The sequence below is a fragment of the Diceros bicornis genome, chromosome 4 (assembly GCF_020826845.1).
Source record: "Diceros bicornis minor isolate mBicDic1 chromosome 4, mDicBic1.mat.cur, whole genome shotgun sequence".
NCBI classification, from domain to species: Eukaryota; Metazoa; Chordata; class Mammalia; order Perissodactyla; family Rhinocerotidae; genus Diceros; species Diceros bicornis.
Genome location: NC_080743.1, coordinates 84,288,101 through 84,308,405, shown reverse-complemented (window position 1 = coordinate 84,308,405; position 20,305 = coordinate 84,288,101). Strand labels below are relative to the sequence as shown.

Genomic DNA, 20,305 nt, shown 5'->3' with positions numbered 1-20,305 from the left:
TACTTTTTTGAAGTAGGGCTATGTTGTCAAAACAGTAGGTTAGGAAGATTAATATGCGGGCAGGGTGAGAATAGAGTGTGATCAAGATCATTTATATTCCTATTTGATGCCGTGTTCTAGGTGTTAGACAACAAAGGCCTGACATTAGGGTGGTGACAGTAGAATGGAAAGCAGCATAGGGATGCATTTTGTTTTGAAGGAAGAATTATCAAGATTTTAGTCAAAGATGATTTTAAGGTTTAGTGATCAAGAGAATGGTAGTACCATTAACAAAGTAAATGAAGAAGATGAACTGATTTGAGGAGATGAAGAGTTTAGTTGTAGACATAAAATGTGGTCATAAAAGGTCATGGGGGACATCTAAACTTGTGCAGCAGTCAAGGATAGGAGCTTGGGAGAAAGATGAGAGAGCTGGAGATATAAGTTTGGGACTCATCCTGGTGCACTGTAGATGGTTCAGAAGTGTTTGGGTATACTATTAAGTGGTAGTTGAAGCTATGGAACTGATTGCTGTCTTTAGGAAAGCAAGTGAGAGAAATATCAGTGCACCAGAGCACAGGATAGTATTCCTGGGGATTTCCGTGAGTGTAGTTTATGATTGTACCTGCAGGTTTAGTTTAATTCAGTTTATGATATCCTCTTCAGGGATTCTTGCCGCAAAGAACCTGAGGGAGCATTAGGCTAACAGAGATCCATGTGGTGGTGAGGTATCTAACGTCTCTCGCTACCTTCGGATCGGAATACTGAATATTGCTGACATAATGATGGGCTTGTTATGTGCCCGCGCAATCCTCAGCACATAAATAAAGCAACTTCTTGATCCTCCCAATGACCCTGTGAAATAGACATTATTCTCTTCCCTGGTTTAAAGGCAAGGCACAGAGGTCAAGTTCCATCAGTAAGTCGCAGGGCAGGGTTTCAAACCCAGGCAGCTTGGCTTCAGAGTCTGTGCTCGTCTTGACCACTACGCTTGGCTGCCTCTGGACACACACATTTGACTTCAGGAAGTGATGCTACAGAGGTCCTCAAATTGTTAGAGACTTTCTTCTCATGTCTGACTAACACCCCATCCCCTGTTAAATAAAGATATCTTTTTTTTCTGCTTGTTTAATTATTCTTCATACCTGAAAACTCAAACAGCCATTGCTTAATCTTGCTTAGTTCCTCAGTTTACACGTTTTGAGTGGTAAAACTCAAAAACATTCTGACGTTGTTTTTAGTTCTCTGTGTACATCATTTTTCTGCATCCATTCCTGGGACTTTGTAGCTCTCATATGTTTGAATGTCTCTTCTCTTCCCAGGTGTAAATGTAACGGACATGCAAGCGAGTGTGTGAAGAATGAATTTGACAAACTGGTGTGTAACTGCAAACATAATACTTACGGAGTGGACTGCGAAAAGTGTCTTCCTTTCTTCAATGACCGGCCATGGAGGAGGGCAACTGCCGAGAGTGCCAGTGAATGCTTGCGTGAGTGCCCCTTGGCATCAGTCTGTTAAACTGTCTTGAGGACTTCCCGAGGTGGAAGAAGGAATGGGTGACTTCTTTTTATTCCTCTTTGAAAGGAAAACTCTGAAAGGCAGTGCTTCTTCCATGATTTGAGAGTGTAAAACAGTAACCTGCATGCATGTCAGAGGAAAAGCACAGATGAGGGCAATTGGCTATAAATGTAAACTGTGCTAGGTTTGTGTTTCCTTTATGAACACATGTACCAGAGTGGGAGCAACATCTTCAAGGTCTGGAACTTTACTTACATCCAAATACTGGGCCAGGGTAGCCTACTCCAAAATATGGTTTCTCTAGTCTTGTCTTTCTTGCCCTTTAAAATATTCTTTTTCTTACCAATGCTCATTTACTCAAGCAGCCAAGGTGATTGATTAACATGGGTTAGGTATGTTGAGTTCTAGACTAAGTCTGTCATTTAAAAGATTATTTCTCAAAATTATTTTATCTTTATCTCACTAAAGGGCCAATGGGGAGAATTTTCCCACTCCCTCCATGTAGAGGTGGGTGGCTTTGGGAGGAAGAGCAGATCCTAGTATTCCTAGGAAAGGGTAAAATGAAAAAGATTACACATTGTTTATCCCTTCATAATGGCTTGGTATATTTTGAACAGATAGAGAAAGGACTCTCAGGAGAAAGGAACCATGAAACCATGTAATCATGATTTGCCAAGGGCTTAAAAATAAGAAACTTTCAAAGGGGCTATAATTTTCTTATGCCCTTACAAATATTTCTTATCATACTCTATTGGGAATAAAGGAAATAAGAAAGAAGACCCTCTGAACTTGCAGGAATTATTGGCAGAAATCTTGAGAAAGGACTGATATCTTGACTCATGACTATTTCCATTAGCTGCCTGGAGCAGATTTTCGTATTCATCTTTTCTCTCCCTCAACCAATCTCAGATTTGCTGATAAATTTTACAGCCTCCTCTTGCATTCCTAAGCACTTGCTTCAGCTTCTTTAGTTCTTTTACTGAACTGTAGTAGTATCCAGTGTTAGAAGCTACATGATAACAGTTGGTAAAAGAAAGAATGAAATACTCCTAAGATGTGACATCTAAGTAAATGTACACGTGTGTTTGAAAAGTATTCTGCTTAATTATGTGGTCATATTTTGAGTCTATCTAGTTATGAGAAAGACAAGTTCAGCATATTGCCAGCTTACCACTAGCAAATGAACTGAGTACTGTAGCTAAATTAGGACTTTGATGAGGAACTAAGTCAATTTGCTTTCTTCCTTGGTCCCTTCAGCACTCTGACCCCCCGAAGAGTGAAGTTTCTGGAGGTTGTGACAATACTGCAGTATTGTCAGGATGCTGGGGTCAGGGAAGAGAAAATTACAGCTGCCTTCTCTCTTACCAGCTGATGATGAAGGAGACACAGCATCTATTTTAGCTGTGGATTAGGACAGTGTAGACACAGGAATTGCTCTGCTTCATAGTCTCAGAGCACCAGACAATTTAGGTGGGGATGGGCTGCGTTGACTGCGGGATAGTCTAGGGAGGCTTGAGGGAAGAGAAATAAATAAATAGCTAATGAAGAAGGGAAAGGGAACTATAAAAGTTACTTAACACAACTCTGACTTTTGGTGCCAGTGACTCAAGTTTCTAAAAAGTTTTCAAGCATAATGCTATAAAAGAACTGATTGTAAAGGAAGGGAGGGGGAAAAAGAAAAAAACATAGCTTCAAATATTTTTTTTAAAACAACCTCCTGATCCATCTGAAATCAAATAAAACTTTATTTTTATTTAGTGCTCAAGAGACTGCTTCTACTTTGGGTAGAATCAATAATTCTGAGAAAATGATCTTAATATAAATATAATAAAGAATTTCTGTGAGTATAGTTGCTTGTTCTTATAGTATGGTTGTGCCCTGTAGGGAATATAGTTCTTAACAGCTGACCCAGTTCCCATCGTGGCTGCCCAGTGGCTGTATCTGGTGGACTAGATTTCCCTTCAATTCTGCTTCCCTCCACAGAGACACTAATTTTAACCCACATGTCTCAGGTTACCCCCGTCTAGATATGCAAGTAATCTGGCACTTTGAAAGTTAGTGTCTTAATATATTTGAATCATCTAAGGCCTGAAAAGTTAAGCTAAATTGCAGCCTGCATATAAATTGGCATCTTGTTCTTGGAGTTGGTATTAAAATGAAGGATAAAGATTCAGAAAAATTATTTGACTTGGCTTTTTTTTTTTCTTTTTTCATTTTTTTGTGGGGAAGATCGGCCCTGACCTAACATCTACCAATCCTCCTCTTTTTGCTGAGGAAGACTGGCCCTGGGCTAATATCCATGCCCATTTTCCTCCACTTTACATGGGACGCCGCCACAGCATGGCCTGACAAGCAATGTGACTGTGCGCGCCCAGGATCCGAACTGGCGAACCCCAGGCCACCGCAGCGGAGCGCGCGCACTTAACTGCTTGCGCCGCCGGGCCGGCCCCCGACTTGGTTTTTCCTTGTATGCGAACAATTACCTCAAGATTCCTTTCAAAGTATAGGAATTCCTTGTACCCTATGACGATGCTATTTTTGTTAAGGATGAACATTTCAGGTGGTACCTGACTATCTAAACTATTGACATACTGTTTTGTTTTTTTTTTAAATGAACAATGCATCTGGTGGTCATTCTTACTCTGCCATCGCCTGTCTGTCACAGAGATGTGGGAAATTATGGTTTGATGTTCTCTGAGTCTTTTAAAATGCTATTTGTAAAGAAACATGGATCTGACTTACCTCGTATGTTTTGGCCGACAGCCTGTGACTGCAATGGCCGATCACAGGAATGCTACTTTGACCCTGAGCTATACCGGTCCACCGGCCATGGTGGCCACTGTACCAACTGCCGGGATAACACAGATGGCGCCAACTGTGAGAGGTGCCGGGAGAATTTCTTCCGCCTTGGGAACAACGAAGCCTGCTCTCCCTGCCACTGTAGTCCTGTTGGTAAGCGACAGGCAGTGTCTCCTTCAACCTGAGGAGTTGAAAGACAAAATAAGCATTCCCTGTACCCCCAGAAAATAAAGCTTTGTTTCCTAGGCGTTTGCACACGTTACGTATGGAAGTGTGTACGTTATTGTAAATGTGTAAATGACTGAGTCTGCCTCTGCCTCCCACCTCCAACCTCTTTAAGCAAGTTGAACTTCCAGATGATTTTCTAGTGTGTATAAAAGTGTGGAGTTGGCCTGAGTAATGGATTTGTAAATAATTAGCAACAAGATCATAGAGACCATTTGAACTTTGACTGTAAATTCTTAGCTGCTTCGTGAGTTCTTCCTTGTTAATGATTTTGTTTAGTCTTAACCTCCTTAGAGGGCTGAACTTTTTCATTATGTCGGAGTGTGTTCAGAGATGTGAAGTGCTCTTAGTCCGTTCTGCTCTTCCAAGAGTTTGACCTTTATTTTTGTTGTTCATGCCTGTGTATACTGAAATTCTAGACGTGGACCGTACAGAGCCTATGCTTGTCCATAGAGAAGTGACTAGCCTTGTATGCAGTCACTGTGTGCAGAATGACTTGTTAGTGTTTTGCAACATTGATGAGTAGGGGTGTGTGTCTGGAAAGTTAAAATGTCATGGCTTAAAAGGGTATGATTTTGAGAGAATTCTGATTTAAAATTTGATCTTTATTCTCTCTGTAACCATCTAGAGGTTACATATGGGTTTTCAGGCTTGGTTTTAGTTACCAATTTTCTTTCTTTGACACATTACTTTTACTCATAACTGGTGGTTGACAAGCTCTTTAAATTTTAGGTTCTCTCAGCACACAGTGTGATAGCTATGGCAGGTGTAGCTGTAAGCCAGGAGTGATGGGTGACAAGTGTGACCGTTGCCAGCCTGGATTCCATTCTCTCACTGAGGCAGGATGCAGGTAAGATGTTTTCAAAACCAGAAAAGGGGCCAGAATTTAAATGTAGTCTATTCATGATAACAGATTTTGTGGCTTATCTGCAGCAGTATAATAATTTCCACAATAATTGTCAACAAGATTCAAGACTTTAACTGTAATGGTGATCCAGGATTGGTTTGTCAGAGATTAGGCAGAAATTTAAATATCTAAATGCAATGGGTTTCTTTGATTGAAACCAAATCCAAACATAAAAATGACTTTAGGATTCCTTTTGCTTTATTATGTATTCCTCTAAAAAAATCTATTAACATGTAAAACAAAAGGTTGACTTGAAGAGTTGAATTTTTTTCCTCCTTTCTCTCTCTCATTGTTTTCTCCATTTTCCATCCGTTAGGCCATGCTCTTGTAATCCTTCTGGCAGCATAGATGAATGTAATGTTGAAACGGGAAGATGTGTTTGCAAAGACAATGTTGAAGGCTTCAATTGTGAGAGGTAGCTCATTCTTTCTCCAGCTGTATTGTGTTTTCTCTGTTATCCTATTTCAAGTACAAAAAATACCTAATTGTATCTTTATCTTTTCCAGATGCAAACCTGGATTTTTTAATCTGGAATCATCTAATCCCAGGGGTTGCACACCCTGCTTCTGCTTTGGACATTCTTCTGTCTGTACAAATGCCGTCGGCTACAGTGTTTATTCTATAACCTCTACCTTTCAGATTGGTAATTGAGACCTTTCCTTCTCTCTCCTAGAACTGTAAGACTACATTTACAGTATTTTATTTTATTTTATTTTTTTAATTATTTATTTTTCCCCCAAAGTTCCAGTAGATAGTTGTATGTCATAGCTGCACATCCTTCTAATTGCTGTATGTGGGACACGGCCTCAGCATGGCCGGAGAAGCGGTGCATTGGTGTGCGCCCGGAATCGGAACCCGGGCCGCCAGCAGCGGAGCATGTGCACTTAACCACTAAGCCACGGGCCGGCCCCTTTTTTTTTTTTTTTATAATTTTATTTATTTATTTATTTTCCCCCAAAGCCCCAGTAGATTGTTGTATGTCATAGGTTTACATCCTTCTAGTTGCTGTATGTGGGACACGGCCTCAGCATGGCCGGAGAAGCGGAGCGCACACACTTAACCGCTAGGCCACGGGGCCCGCCCCTTACAGTATTTTAAAAAAATCAGTAACTCTGAGGATTCTTTGATGGTGGCAACACTTTATGTTTTTTAACGTACATGATTTTTCTTGTTTGGCTTTTTAATTTAATGAAAACAAACATACAATTTTAGAATTTACCGTAGTATAAATGTTACATAAAATAAAGCAAAATGTAGGGGCCGGCCCAGTGGCGCAAGTGGTTAAGTGCACACGCTCCGCTTTGGCGGCCCGGGTTTCGCAGGTTCGGGTCCCGGGTGCGCACCAACGCACCGCTTGTCGAGCCATGCTGTGGCGGTGTCCCATATAAAGTAGAGGAAGATGGGCAGGGCCAATCTTCCTCAGCAAAAAGATGAGGATTGGCAACGGATGTTAGCTCAGGGCTGATCTTCCTCACAAAAAAATAAAATAAAAATAAAGCAAAATATAGCTTGAGGGGTATAGCATATATAAGTACTGTTGTAGGATCCATTTATTAAAAAACTTTTATTGATGATTTTCTATATATTTTTGTGGAATATAGAGGACCTGAATTCAGGATGTTTACAATGTAACAGCATTTGTGTTTACATTCTCTGCTTGCAGATGAGGATGGGTGGCATGCAGAACAAAGGGATGGCTCTGAAGCATCACTGGAGTGGTCCTCTGAGAGGCAAGACATCGCCGTCATCTCAGATAGCTACTTTCCTAGGTACTTCATTGCTCCTGGTAAGTGAGGGTAGGAAACAGTCTGCCTTGATGTGGGATACCATTTAGTCTCCTTCTCACATTCTTGCACACCATCGTGTCTGTCTTCCAGTGAAGTTCTTGGGCAAGCAGGTGTTGAGTTATGGTCAGAACTTCTCCTTCTCCTTTCGAGTGGACAGGCGAGACACTCGCCTCTCTGCAGAAGACCTGGTGCTTGAGGGAGCTGGCCTCAGAGTATCTGTGCCCTTGATTGCTCAGGGCAATTCCTATCCGAGTGAGACCACCGTGAAATACATCTTCAGGTAAGATGGTCTTCTTTGTAAAATCTGACTTGACCAGAATTATAAAAGTGATTTCTTTATCTAAGCTTATCAGGCCTCAAGGTTTATCCTGAAGAAAAATTTCTGGTTATCAAGGTGCCTTTGTTAAAGGGAGCCTTCCCTTTGTTGACCTATACTCTTTCCAATTGTACTGTCAAACCAATAGACTCATTTCTGATTTGGTTAGATTGTCAGAGCATTGCATTGTGTGTGGCATAAATGAAATTAGAAATGCTTTCTCAGCACCCAGAATTGTCCTTAAAGAGGTTAATGTGGCCTTTCTTTCTCTCCAGGCTCCATGAAGCAGCAGATTACCCTTGGAGGCCTACTCTTACCCCTTTCGAATTTCAAAAGCTCCTAAACAATTTGACCTCTATCAAGATCCGTGGGACATATAGTGAGAGAAGTAAGTTATGATATAATTTAGGAAAATTGTTTAAGATGATGATTAGGTAGAAGGATCTATAATAATGCAAAAGTTTATCTCTAAAGTCCTAATACATAAGACTGACCTTAAATAAGTGGTATAAAAATGCCTCATTATTCATTAATTATGTATAAAAATAATGCATTTTTAACTACTTTCAAGGACCTAGAGAAAATTAGCTAAAATTACTAAATAGTATTGTTTTATAATGAATAAGCCTATTGAGGTTACCTTATATGTAAATAGATTCTTCTAAAAATCCTAAATATAATTCTACTGGCTGACTTTGCTTAATCTTCATTTCTTTTTATTTATTGCTGTGTAATTATCAAGCCATTTTAACCGTTGACTAAGTTATTAAAAATTATAAATTATCAAATGAACATTTGTTATAATTTTAGATAAATAAAACTGTTTTAAGTATGCCTTTAAAATTTTTTCCTATAAAATTTGGTTTTTGATGAGGACCTTTTTCTGTAGAAGGGTAAAGCTGTTTGGGGGAAGTGGAGTCAGGGTGGTGGTGTGGCATGGGGAGTGGCATCAGCAGCTTGAATACGTTGATTTTTGAGATGTGTGAATGAATATCCAGATGAAAATGTCTTTATAAGTAGTTAGACATATGGGTCTGGGGCTTAGGAAGAACTTAGGACTGGAGATCTAGAATTGAAAGATTGTCAACATAAGGGCAATAGTTTTTAAAATTGGAAATATGACCAAAAAAAATAGAGAAAAGAAGATGCATTCCTGGAAACCTAGTTATTTAAGGACCATGCCCTGAGACTCAAGGGAAAAAAAGAATTTTGAGGAGGAGAAACAATTAATAGGTTTAGGAAGATAGCACCATTGGATGTTGGATTAGGTGACTAAGGAACCATTGGTGAGGTTTTTTTTTTTTTTGGAAGTGTTGAAACTGAGGTGAATTGCAGTGCTTTGATAAGTAGTATGAAGCTGATGAAGTAAAATAAAAGTTATTCTTTTAAGAAGTTTGGCCGTAAGAGAAGGAAAAGAGATGGACCGTAATTTGGCAGTAGGGACAAGATTGAAGGAGGAGTACTTTTAGCATGGGGAGACTTAAGGATGTTTAGAGTTGGAAGCACATTAATCAATGGAGATGTATCTCATGATCTAACTAGGGGAAAAAACCCATAAACATTAAAAGTTAACTAAGTTCAAGGCGGTAATAGAAAAGATGTCCTTCAGCCTCAGGCTGTCAGTTTCTAAGAATTATATAAACGGCAAGTGATATTTCATAACAAGGGAGAATATACTTGAAACATAAGTCTGCAAGAGAGAGGAGTGGAATGGATATTAAGGGGAGCTATAATGATGTAACCAAGGACTGCCTCTTCCACAGGATGTTCCTGCTGAGGCTCTGACGGGCACTGTTGGGTTGGATGACCCATTGGTCTAAGCCAATATAAGGCTTCCTCTGCTTTTATTTTTTCTGGAAATGGGAAAGCATTGGATATGTGGCATAATGGCTTTGGAGTAACTGCATATTTGTCCAAGTAGCGCTGTGTATTAGAACTTGTTGACTTATTTTTGCTGTTTTATGCAGGGCAAAGAATATAGTTGTGTGGCGCTTGTTGACAGGTGCTCTCCCTGCTTTCTTATCCTTCACCTTTCCAGTCAGTGCCTGCTTTTGTGGCAAAAGAACAAAACCACTGCTTAATGGCTGCAGACTTAAACTCTTCCTGTCCCCCACATTCTTGCTCTTACCTCTTCTTGCCCCGTGTTATTGCCCAGTGCTTTTCATTTTTCTCGTTGGTGTTTGGAAGAACTGTAGAATCCAACAAAGGTGTGTGTGTGTGTGTATTTAAAAATATGTGTCTACTGTACTGCCATTCCAGATACTTAGCATCAAGTACCACATGATTGTTCCAAATGTGATTTTCTAGTTATCTTCTCCAATAAATGAATTAAAATGTGTTTGATTGTCTCTGGAATTTTGGGTCTAGTTATTCTTTAGCGTTATTGACTTTTTGTGAGGTTTTGGAAAATGGAAGCCAGTTCAGTGATTCTCTTTTCCCCGTCAAACACAGGTGCTGGATATTTGGATGATGTCACCCTGGCAAGTGCTCGTCCTGGGCCTGGGGTCCCTGCCGCTTGGGTGGAGTCCTGCACCTGTCCTGTGGGATACGGAGGACAGTTTTGTGAGATGTGCCTCTCGGGTTACAGAAGGGAAACCCCGAGTCTCGGACCATACAGTCCATGTGTGCTTTGTACCTGCAATGGACACAGTGAGACCTGTGATCCTGAGACAGGTGAGAAAATGGTTTTGGGGGGCTGCTAGACCTAGGTTCTCTTTAGCAGATGGATAGGAAGTGCTCGTTGTCTTATTTGCTTGTACACTTGCCTGTTTTCTCACACCCACTCTCCAAACAGGTGTTTGTAACTGCAGAGACAATACAGCTGGCCCCCACTGTGAGAAGTGTAGTGATGGGTACTACGGAGATTCAACAATGGGCGCCTCCTCTGATTGCCAACCCTGTCCATGTCCTGGGGGCTCAAGTTGTGCTGTTGTCCCTAAGACACAGGAGGTAGTATGCACCAACTGTCCTACTGGCACCACCGGTAAGTCTGCTCTTTCCATCTGCTTTCAGTGTTCCGTCCTACAAAAATATCTTGGACAGAAGAGCTTTGGGGGGTTTTGGGCTTTTTTGTTTGGTTCAATGATTACAGTTTTCTGAGTAGGCAAAAGTTTTATAGAAAACAGGTTTATTATGGATTCATAAAATGCATATCAGATACTAATAATAGCTAACATATTTATGGCCACATAAGCGCTTTAACATGTACTGGCTCATTAATCCTCCCGACCCTATGAGCTATGAGGTTGGTTCTGCTATTACTCCCATGTTACAGTTGAGAAAACTGAGGCACAGAGACATAAAGTTACATGTCCAAGGCTGCATGGCTAGTCACTGGAGGAGCTGGAATTTCAGCCTCGGCGTTCTGGCGCCAAAGATGATGATTACTACAATATACTCTCCCTCGTAAGATGAGAACCAAAGCTTGATTTTTAGTTTGTGGGACTGTCCTGGGATTCTTGATATAAAGTGGTAATTTTTAAATTCTTTAGATTCTTTCTCTAAATGGTTCTTTCAGTATATCAGAGCCCATCACATTTAGTTGGGAAAAAAATAGTTTTATAGCTTTGGATAGGCCTCTGTTCCCATTCTCTGAGTTTCTTTCTTTTTGATGAGAACGTAAAACTAGATCTTTCCTAGCTACTCAGGGAACTTCTCGTGCTGACTGACTGAGGAGACCGAGGCTCATGGTGACTGTTTCCCTCCTTCCATTGACTTCAGCCTCCACGTAATGGAGAGGATCTGGGCAGGCTTCTGATACAGCCTTTGACTCCATTACAAGCTTTTTATTCAAAAGATTTGACTACAGAGCATGAAAATAAGTAAAAAACCAAAGCACTGAGCTAATAATCTGTATCTCTTGTGTCTCATCAAAACATTCCTTAATCACTGGGAAACATCCCAACACTCCATCTTCCTTCCACTACTCCACTGACCTCACGTTGAGCACAAGGACATTGCAACACAGAGAGAGAGAGTCATTTGTTTAAGGTAGTTGAGAAAATAAGGAGTAGAAATTAGTGTAGAATTTCATATTTTTGACTCTTTTCTGATGCCTTTTTTTTTTTTTTTTTAAACAGCAGCCAAACAGAATCTCACACAGACAGACTCCTCCAGCCTTGTCCCCACCACCCACTGGTGCACTCACACGCTCTGCTCCAGCCCTCCCAGGCTTCTTGTAGTCCCCCAGATGTGCCAGATTCTTTGGCCTGCCATATGCCGTTCTCTTTCTTTAGAGTGCTTACCCCATTTTCCGCTATCCAAACCTAACTTTTCTTGGCCAACTCTTGTCTCTTCTGTGAGGCTGGGTTGAAACAGCACTTCCCCAGGAAGGCTTTTCTCAGTGAACCCTCCCTGCCCTCTGACCCCAGGTTCTTGGGACCCTTTGCTCTGCTGCCATAGTGTGTAGTAAGCATCCTACTTGCAGTATCGATTCCCAGAAGTGCTTAATACAACGTTTTGATGAGAGATCTCTTTACTCATTCTGTTGTTTCGCTGGGTAGACAACTATACCACTAAACAGTTAAGCGTTGTGGCGTTGTTCTCATGTCTATACTAAATAATACAAATCATGGATTGAGACTATTTGGGATACTTAATGGAGAGACAGTATAATATAGGAGATCTTGGAAAATGTTATAAAAGTATTAGTCACTAACCAGATGTTTCCCCCACACGACTTGTGAAATATATTTGTTTTGTTAGTTATCACCTGGCTTGAAGGGAATGACCTGTAGCAGTTCTTGAGGATGTTAATTAGGGTATAGAGATCTCTATGAAAAACAGCATAGACCTTATAAAAAATAATGCCATCACTCTTTATTTCTATATCCTGCTTTACTTTTTAACCATTTGATATTTTTATGTTTATTTATTTGTTTATCGTCTATCTTCCCCTTCTCCTCCTTCCCCCCCAGTTCAGACTCCATGAGAACAGGGACTTTTGTCTATTGTATTCACTTCTGTGTCCCTAACACCCAGAATAGTGTTTGGCATATGTGTTTGTTGAATCAATGCGAGTATGTATGGAATAAATGAATAGAGATTGTAGGTACAGGGTAAGGTATTCCTCACTTAGAAGACTGTTGAAGAATATGAATAACTACTGACAGTCCCTGAGATCTTCACGCATGGGATGCTTTTGCATTTAATTTAATCTTTAAAACAATCTTTTGAGGTAAATTAATAATACTGTCTTGTCAACAAATTTTTAAGCACATGGCTTTGGGAATACAAAGATGAATAAAGGATGGTCCCTACTCTTCAGGGGCTAAAAGTATGGAGGGAAGCACAGATAGTTTTAATACAATATGGTTTGTTCAGATAAAGGAATACACACAAGAGTGCAAAAGGAGAAGAAAGACAGCTCTCCCAGTGGGGAGAGGGACAAAAAGGAAAACTAAGGCTAAAAAAAGTATGTAACTTGGGGCCAGCCCCGTGGCGTAGTGGTTAAGTCCAGCGTGCTCCACTTTGGTGGCCCGGGTTCACAGGTTCAGATCTTGGGTGCAGACCTACACTACTCATCAAGCCATGCTGTGGCGACATCCCATATACAAAATAGAGGAAGATGGGCACAGATGTTATCTCAGGGCTAATCTTCCTCAAGCAAAAAAAGGGGAAGATTCGCAACAGATGTTAGCTCAGAGCAAATCTTCCTCACCAAAAAAAAAAAATTATATAACTTGTCCGAAGTTATGTAAGTAGTACAGCCAGGACGTGAACCTACATCCTAGACTCTAAGACAAGAGGGTAGACTAGCCGAGGCTGCCAGAGGATATTTTGGCATGAGAGCTTTTATTTTTATTATTGATGTCATAATAGTTTATAACATTATGAAATTTTAGTTGTACATTATTGTCAGTCACCGTATACATGCATCCTTTCCCCCTTTGTGCCCACTCCCCAACCCTCTTGCCCCTGGTAACCACCAAACAGTTCTCTGTCTCCGTGTGTTATTTTATCTTCCATTTATGTGTGAAATCACGTGGTGTTTGTCTTTCTCTGTCTGCCTTATTTCGCTTAACATAATACCCTCCAGGTCCATCCATGTTGTTGCAAATGGGATGATTTTGTCTTTTTTTATGGCCGAGTGGTATTCCATTGTATATATATACCACATCTTCTTTATCCAGTCATCAGTCGAGGGACATTTGGGTTGTTTGCACTTCTTGGCTATAGTGAATAATGCTGCAGTGAACATAGGGGTGCATAAGCCTCTTTGGATTGTTGATTTCAGGTTTGTTGGATAGATAGCCAGTAGTGGGATAGCTGGATCATAAGGTATTTCTATTTTTAATTTTTTGAGAAATCTCCATACTTTGTTCCATAGAGGCTGCACCAGTTTGCATTTGCACCAGCAGTGAATTAGGTTCTCCACAACCTCTCCAACATTTGTTGTTTTTTGTCTTGGTGATGATAGCCATTCTAACAGGTGTAAGGTGATATCTCATTGTAGTTCTGATTTGCCTTTCCCTGATGATTAGTGATGTTGAACGACTTTTCATGAGCCTATTGGCTATCCGTATATCTTACTTAGAAAAGTGTCTCTTCATATCCTTTGCCCATCTTTTGATCGGGTTGTTTGATTTTCTGTTGTTCAGTTATGTGAGTTCTTTATATATTATGGAGATTAACCCCTTGTCGGATATATGATTTGCAGATATTTTCTCCCAGCTGATGTGTTGTCTTTTCATTTTGATCCTGGTTTCATTTGCCTCGTAGAAGGTCTTTAATCTGATGAAATCCCACTTGTTTATTTTTTCTTTTATTTCCCTTGTCCGAGTAGACATGGAATTCGAAAAGATCTCTTTATGACTGATGTCAAATAGTGTACTACCTATATTTTCTTCCAGGAGTTTTATGGTTTCAGGTCTCACCTTCAGGTCTTTGATCCATTTTGAGTTAATTTTTGTGTATGGCAAAAGAAACTGGTCTACTTTCATTCTTTTGCATGTGGCTGTCCAGTTTTCCCAGCACCATTTATTGAAGAGACTTTCTTTTTGGAGTGAGGGCTTTTTATGGCTATCATGTAGCTCTGTTTTAGTTTCTACCAGATTTTTTTAATTAAGTTTTATTCAAAACAGGTTTCAAGATGGTTTAAATATGGATCATATCTAGAATAGTTAAATTATCTGATGAAAAAGCAGAGCTGAAATGCTGTCCTAATCCTAATCTAGGGAAGGCTCTTGGGTGAGGGTCTGGTAACTGTTTACATCAGAGGCAAGAAGGGCCTCTAGCTTCCTATTAACCGCATTTTCTGTTCACCTCATCAGTGATCTCATTTCCCAAATGCAGTGGTCAGTTTTCAGTCCTCATCTGACCCTGTCTGTCAGCAACACTGTTGACCACTCACTCTGTTCCAAACATTTTCTCCTCTTGCATTTTGTGATTCTTCCCTCTCCTTGGTTTCCTTCTTCTCTCCTCTTGGGTCTCCTTTGTTCACTTCTGTTTCTCAGCCTAGGGCTTTCATGGTAACTTTATCTACATTCTCCCCTTAGGTGAACAAACTTCATCTTTAGGCTTCAAAAGCCTCTCTATGCCTACAGCTGCAAAGTCTGTCTTCAGCCCTGACTTTGGTTTCTTGAGCACCAGTTACCTACTTGCCATCTCCACTTAGATGGTGGGCTGAAAGCCTTCCATATGCCCCTCCACTTCCGTTCTTCATCTTCCTCCACCCTGATGAGACCTACATGCACTATGTCAAATGGCAGCCTCCATTTGAGTTCAGGCAGTAGGAAGCACATACAGGAGATCAGAGAGAGGGAGGAGGGTGAGGGCCGAGTATTTATTCCAAGGAGCCCTCTCTGTAGGGTCCTCGTGGTTTGGTGACCTTAATCAAAGTTCTCAGCTCCTGGCAGGTGGCCTTCTGCAAACAGCTCTTTCTAATAAAGTTAGAAATTATTAGGTTCTGGTAACTGCTCCCTCCAGCCACCCCCTGAGGCCCAGATTATGGAGCCTATAGCTACTGTTCCAAGTGCTACACTCTCCTTGTGGTTTCCCTGAACTCTGCCCATACTTCTATAGGTAGTATCTTTATTAAATTCTCCTCAAGTCTTGCTAGTTTGAATGTGCCATTATTTTCTACTATGATCTTGATTCAGATGGCTAAAGGAATCTCAAATTTAAGCAAATCTGAACTAAATCTTTGATTTCCTCCCTTTTTCTCCAACTCAACCCTGTGCCTTCCCCAATCTTGTTCATCTCAGTAAAAATGCTACCATCTACCTAGTTGCTTAAGCTAAAATCCTAGGTTTATCCTTGATTATTTTTTCTTTCATTTTCCAGAAGCAACCAGCCAGCATGTGTTATTGATTCTATCTGAAATCTCACCACTTTTCACTACTTCCACTGCCATCACCTGGGTCCACACCACTGTCATCTCTCACCCAGAGTAGCCTCCTAATTGGTCTCCCTGGGTCACTCTGCTCTCCTACAATCCATTCTCCACACAGCAGCCAGAATAATACCTTTAAAATGTAAATCAGATCAGATCACTTTTAAACCCTCATCTCGCTGTGCTTTAATCTAAACCCAAATTCCTTACTACGTTGTTGGCTCTTACTGCTTCCATAAGCTCATCTTGCTTTTCTGGAACATTCTTTCCTTGGATATTATCATGGCTGGTTTCTCTGTCTTTCCATTGTCATCTCAAATGTCTCCTCTTTACAGAGGCTTTCTTTAACCACCCATAAAGTAGCCTTCACCCTGTCACTGTACCATGTTGCTCTGTTGTAACTTTTTTATACTTTTCCCTCTCTGAAGTGATCCTGTTTGTTTATATGTCTGTGGATTGGTCTCTCCCAGCTGTAGCATAAGCTTCGTGAGGATGGAGACCTTGTCCACCTTGTTCACCACATCCTCCTGACAACCTAGAACAGTGCCTGTGTATAATAGATGCTCAGTAAATATTTGTTGAATGAATAAGTGAACAAACCTCTGCTTCTCCAGAAAGCTTAGGCTAATTCAGGTCCTATTGTCTACAAAGATGTCAAGAACCCAACTTGAGCTAATAATGGTGAGAAAGTGGAAGAGGAAAGAGGAGGAGCAATGAGTTTAGTATGGTGGGAGGAGCCCTGGATTCTAGCTCTGTCTCTCTTACTATCAACTGTTTGGTTCTGGGCAAGTTACTTCACCTCTGTTCCCTTAGCTATAATAGAAGCAGGTGGCAAATGATGATCTCCAAGTTCTCTTCTAAAATGCTCTGATTCTGTGCTAGTTGACACTGCTGAAATAAGAATTAGCACATGCCTTTTATTTTTTAAGAGAATGATCCTGCTCACCCCATTGTATAGGAAATTTATGGTATCAAGAGTCATTTTTCATCTTTCTTAATATCACAAAAACAAATATATATGAATGTGCCATCTCTTGGGACTGAGAGATTAATAAACCCTGAGCCTGACTCATTTACAGAGCACTTTTAGTGCATGAGTTCAGTTCATCCTCAGAACAGCTTAAGTGGAGTAGGCAAACCAGTTGCTGTCTTTCTAATGAGGAAATGGAGATGTGCCCCGGGTTACTCCCTGGCCTGGCACAGTTCCAGACCTGCAGCACAGGTCCTCTGCTCTCTTAGGCTGGTGCCTCATCCCCTGTACTGTGTTGTCTTGCCTCTGATGGTTCCACTAGACTCTTTGTAACCAGTGATAAATTGTAAGCAGACTTTGTAACCAGTGGCACCAGAAATGTCTAAGGCCATTCTTTCATAACATCACATTGTCTCATGCCCAGGTAAAAGATGTGAGCTCTGTGATGATGGCTACTTTGGAGACCCTCTGGGTAGAAACGGCCCTGTGAGGCTTTGCCGCCTGTGCCAGTGCAATGACAACATCGATCCCAATGCAGTTGGAAATTGCAACCGCTTGACGGGAGAGTGCCTGAAATGCATCTATAACACTGCCGGCTTCTATTGTGACCGGTGCAAAGAAGGATTTTTTGGAAATCCCCTGGCTCCTAATCCAGCAGACAAATGCAAAGGTAATCAGCTAGATTCTGTAACAGTTGTACTCGTTTATTCTGAAATTTGTCAGGTGGTCTCTTTAAATATTTACAGTTGTTTGGTCTGACACAGCAGTGTTCAGTAGAAATACAGTGCGAACCACTTACGTAATTTAATTTTTTCTAGTAGACACATTAAAATTAAGAGAAACAGGTGAAATTAATTTTAGTAATATATTTTATTTTATTTATAGCTAACATATTATCATTTCAACAAGTAATCAGTAAAAAATTATTGAGATGTATGTTCTTTTTTTCCCCACACCAAGTCTTCAAAACCCAGTGTGTGTTACACATTTACAGCACATCTCAATTCAGACCAGCCACGTTTCAGGTGCTCAACAGCCACGAGTGACCAGTGGCTACTGCACTGAACAACGCGAGTCTAAAGAATCTGTTTGTATTGTTTGTATTTTAGTATTTCTCTCAGGTGATTTGCATCTTTTGCTGTCTGTCTTCCTGCCTTAGCCTGCGACTGCAGTCCCTACGGGACCGTGAAGCAGCAGAGGAGCTGTAACCCTGTGACTGGGCAGTGCGAGTGTCTGCCTCAGGTGACCGGCCGGGACTGTGGGGCTTGTGACCCCGGATTCTACAACCTGCAGAGTGGGCAAGGCTGTGAGAGGTAAGACGTCACGTGCCTTTGGTGGAAGTAACCTTTGCTTTTTTTGTTGTAAGAGATGAATTTTTGCGAGTTATATTTAATAGTTGGCTTGACTTTGTTCAGGAGTTGTTTGAGTGCCTAATATAGGCAAGGCACCCTTAGAGGCAACTGGAGAGTTGTAATTAAGCTAATGAGGGAAAAGAGTGGAATGCAGTGGCCCCAGGTGTGTCAGAGTCACCTGAGCAACATTTTAAAAGATGCAAATTACGAGGTTCCTTTCGAGATGCTTAGAATCAGACCTTCTAGGGTAGCGGTATGAGAATTTCTGTTTTCACAGCTCCTGGTCAGCGGCTATGTGGTGCCAGGTTAGGGGCCACTGGTTGTGGTTTTAGTGGTGGAATAACAGTGCTTGTGTGGGTTAAGTTAGAAAAAGGGGTTTGGAATAGAACTCATGAAAATTCCTTGAACCCCAGGGACTCTTAACATTCTATCTTCATAGCCTTTAACATCCTGTTTTCTAATACAAATTACATCAGTCCTATGCTGACAGAAAAATCAAAAAAAGGTTTGCTTCAAGTCTGTTTTTCTTACCTGAGAAATGTCATTTGTTCATTTTCAGGTGTGACTGCCACTCGTTGGGTTCCACCAATGGGCAGTGTGATGTCCACACTGGCCAGTGTGAGTGCCAGCCTGGCATCACCGGTCAGCACTGTGAGCGCTGTGAGGTCAACCACTTTGGGTTTGGACCTGAAGGCTGCAAACGTAAGGGGTGTTGGTGGCATAGAACTCTTAAGTCTCCCCTAATTCTGTTTAGAACCTTAAGTCCAGGAAGGACTTGGGCAGCCTCAGTCTAATCACACAGCTTAGAGTCAGGACTGTACCTCAACCATCATAGATGTGTTATTTGATGAACAGTATCCTTTTCTAAAACTCTTGGGATTAAGAGCTCCTCTGGTTTCTTTGCAACTACCTTATTTATGTCATCTTTTATAGTATTTTTGATTCTTAATTTTTTTCAGTCTTTTATTTTTCCAAAGAAAAATCTCCCTTTGATTACCGAAACTTTTTTATTGATCACATTCTCAGTGCAGATAATGAAACAGTGAGGGATTCTGCTTACAATGTGTTTGTTGACTTACTAGCTGCAGTTGCTTTCCACCCTTGGGGCCCTTTTGGTACAGCTACGTATAAACATCTGCTTCTCCTTGGCATAAACACTTGCCTGGAATTAGGCCTCAGAACAGTCTGGGGTTTTGCTTTCTGAATTCCTTCATTTCTCCTGTGGAATGTAGCATAAGTCATTGACTCAGTTCAGAGAACAAAGTGAGTAAACAAACTATAAAATAATGCAAAATAAGCATTAGCATTTGGGTTTTCTAGTTCCTTAGTGAGAGGGAGTATTAAATAGTAGAGAAATGAAGGTAGAGATGAGTTCTTGAAGTGCACAAAAAGGGCACTGACTAGTTTAATAGACTAATTTCTATAATTATTAAGTGACATGAAATGTGCCCCCTCCAAAGGATGCACGTTTTACTTTAAAACTTACTTTTGATTTAAAAATTTGTCCTCTCTGTTAAGCAGACTTAACCATTTAAATTCTCATAAATCAGCTTGTTTTTCAAAAAATGTCTACTTACCATGGTAGTACAGTCAGCTTCTTGATATCAGTCTGAGTTATAAGAAAATATACTCTTCCTTCCTTTCCTTATTATGTGCTTTTCCCTTTATTCTGCAGCCTGTGACTGTCATCCTGAGGGGTCTCTTTCACTCCAGTGCAAAGATGACGGTCGCTGTGAATGCAAAGAAGGCTTTGTGGGAAATCGCTGTGACCAATGTGAAGAGAACTATTTCTACAATAGGTCTTGGCCTGGCTGCCAGGAATGTCCAGCATGTTACCGGCTGGTGAAGGATAAGGTAAGCTGTCAACAGTGCATGCATTCATTCATTCAGCAATGGGCACTTCTGTGCACTAAGCTGTAGAGAAAAAATGGTGAACAAGATAGACACAGTCGATGTTCTCCAAGACTCATGTTCCAGTTGGGAGACAAATAATAAAAATTAAATAAAGAAATACTAACTGAGATAAGTGCCAGAAAGAATACAGAGAATAACTGAGGGGAACTACTTTATATATAAGGCCTCTTTAAGGAAATTCATTTAAGGTAAGAACTTAAGGATAA

The 20,305-nt window shown here is 40.7% G+C and overlaps 1 protein-coding gene across 1 annotated transcript in view; it reads left to right on the top strand.

Annotated features, from left to right (window-relative positions):
- The window catches only part of LAMC1 (laminin subunit gamma 1), a 126,634-nt gene that overhangs the window by 86,100 nt on the left and 20,229 nt on the right, over positions 1–20,305 (top strand). Inside the window, exons 4-17 of the mRNA XM_058539906.1 lie at positions 1,302–1,468; positions 4,261–4,449; positions 5,254–5,371; positions 5,745–5,843; positions 5,935–6,071; positions 7,092–7,214; positions 7,306–7,495; positions 7,807–7,919; positions 9,983–10,204; positions 10,326–10,514; positions 17,258–17,503; positions 17,993–18,146; positions 18,745–18,887; positions 19,861–20,039. Coding sequence (XP_058395889.1) covers positions 1,302–1,468; positions 4,261–4,449; positions 5,254–5,371; positions 5,745–5,843; positions 5,935–6,071; positions 7,092–7,214; positions 7,306–7,495; positions 7,807–7,919; positions 9,983–10,204; positions 10,326–10,514; positions 17,258–17,503; positions 17,993–18,146; positions 18,745–18,887; positions 19,861–20,039 — 2,269 coding nt within the window. The remainder of the gene's footprint in view (positions 1–1,301; positions 1,469–4,260; positions 4,450–5,253; positions 5,372–5,744; positions 5,844–5,934; positions 6,072–7,091; positions 7,215–7,305; positions 7,496–7,806; positions 7,920–9,982; positions 10,205–10,325; positions 10,515–17,257; positions 17,504–17,992; positions 18,147–18,744; positions 18,888–19,860; positions 20,040–20,305) is intronic.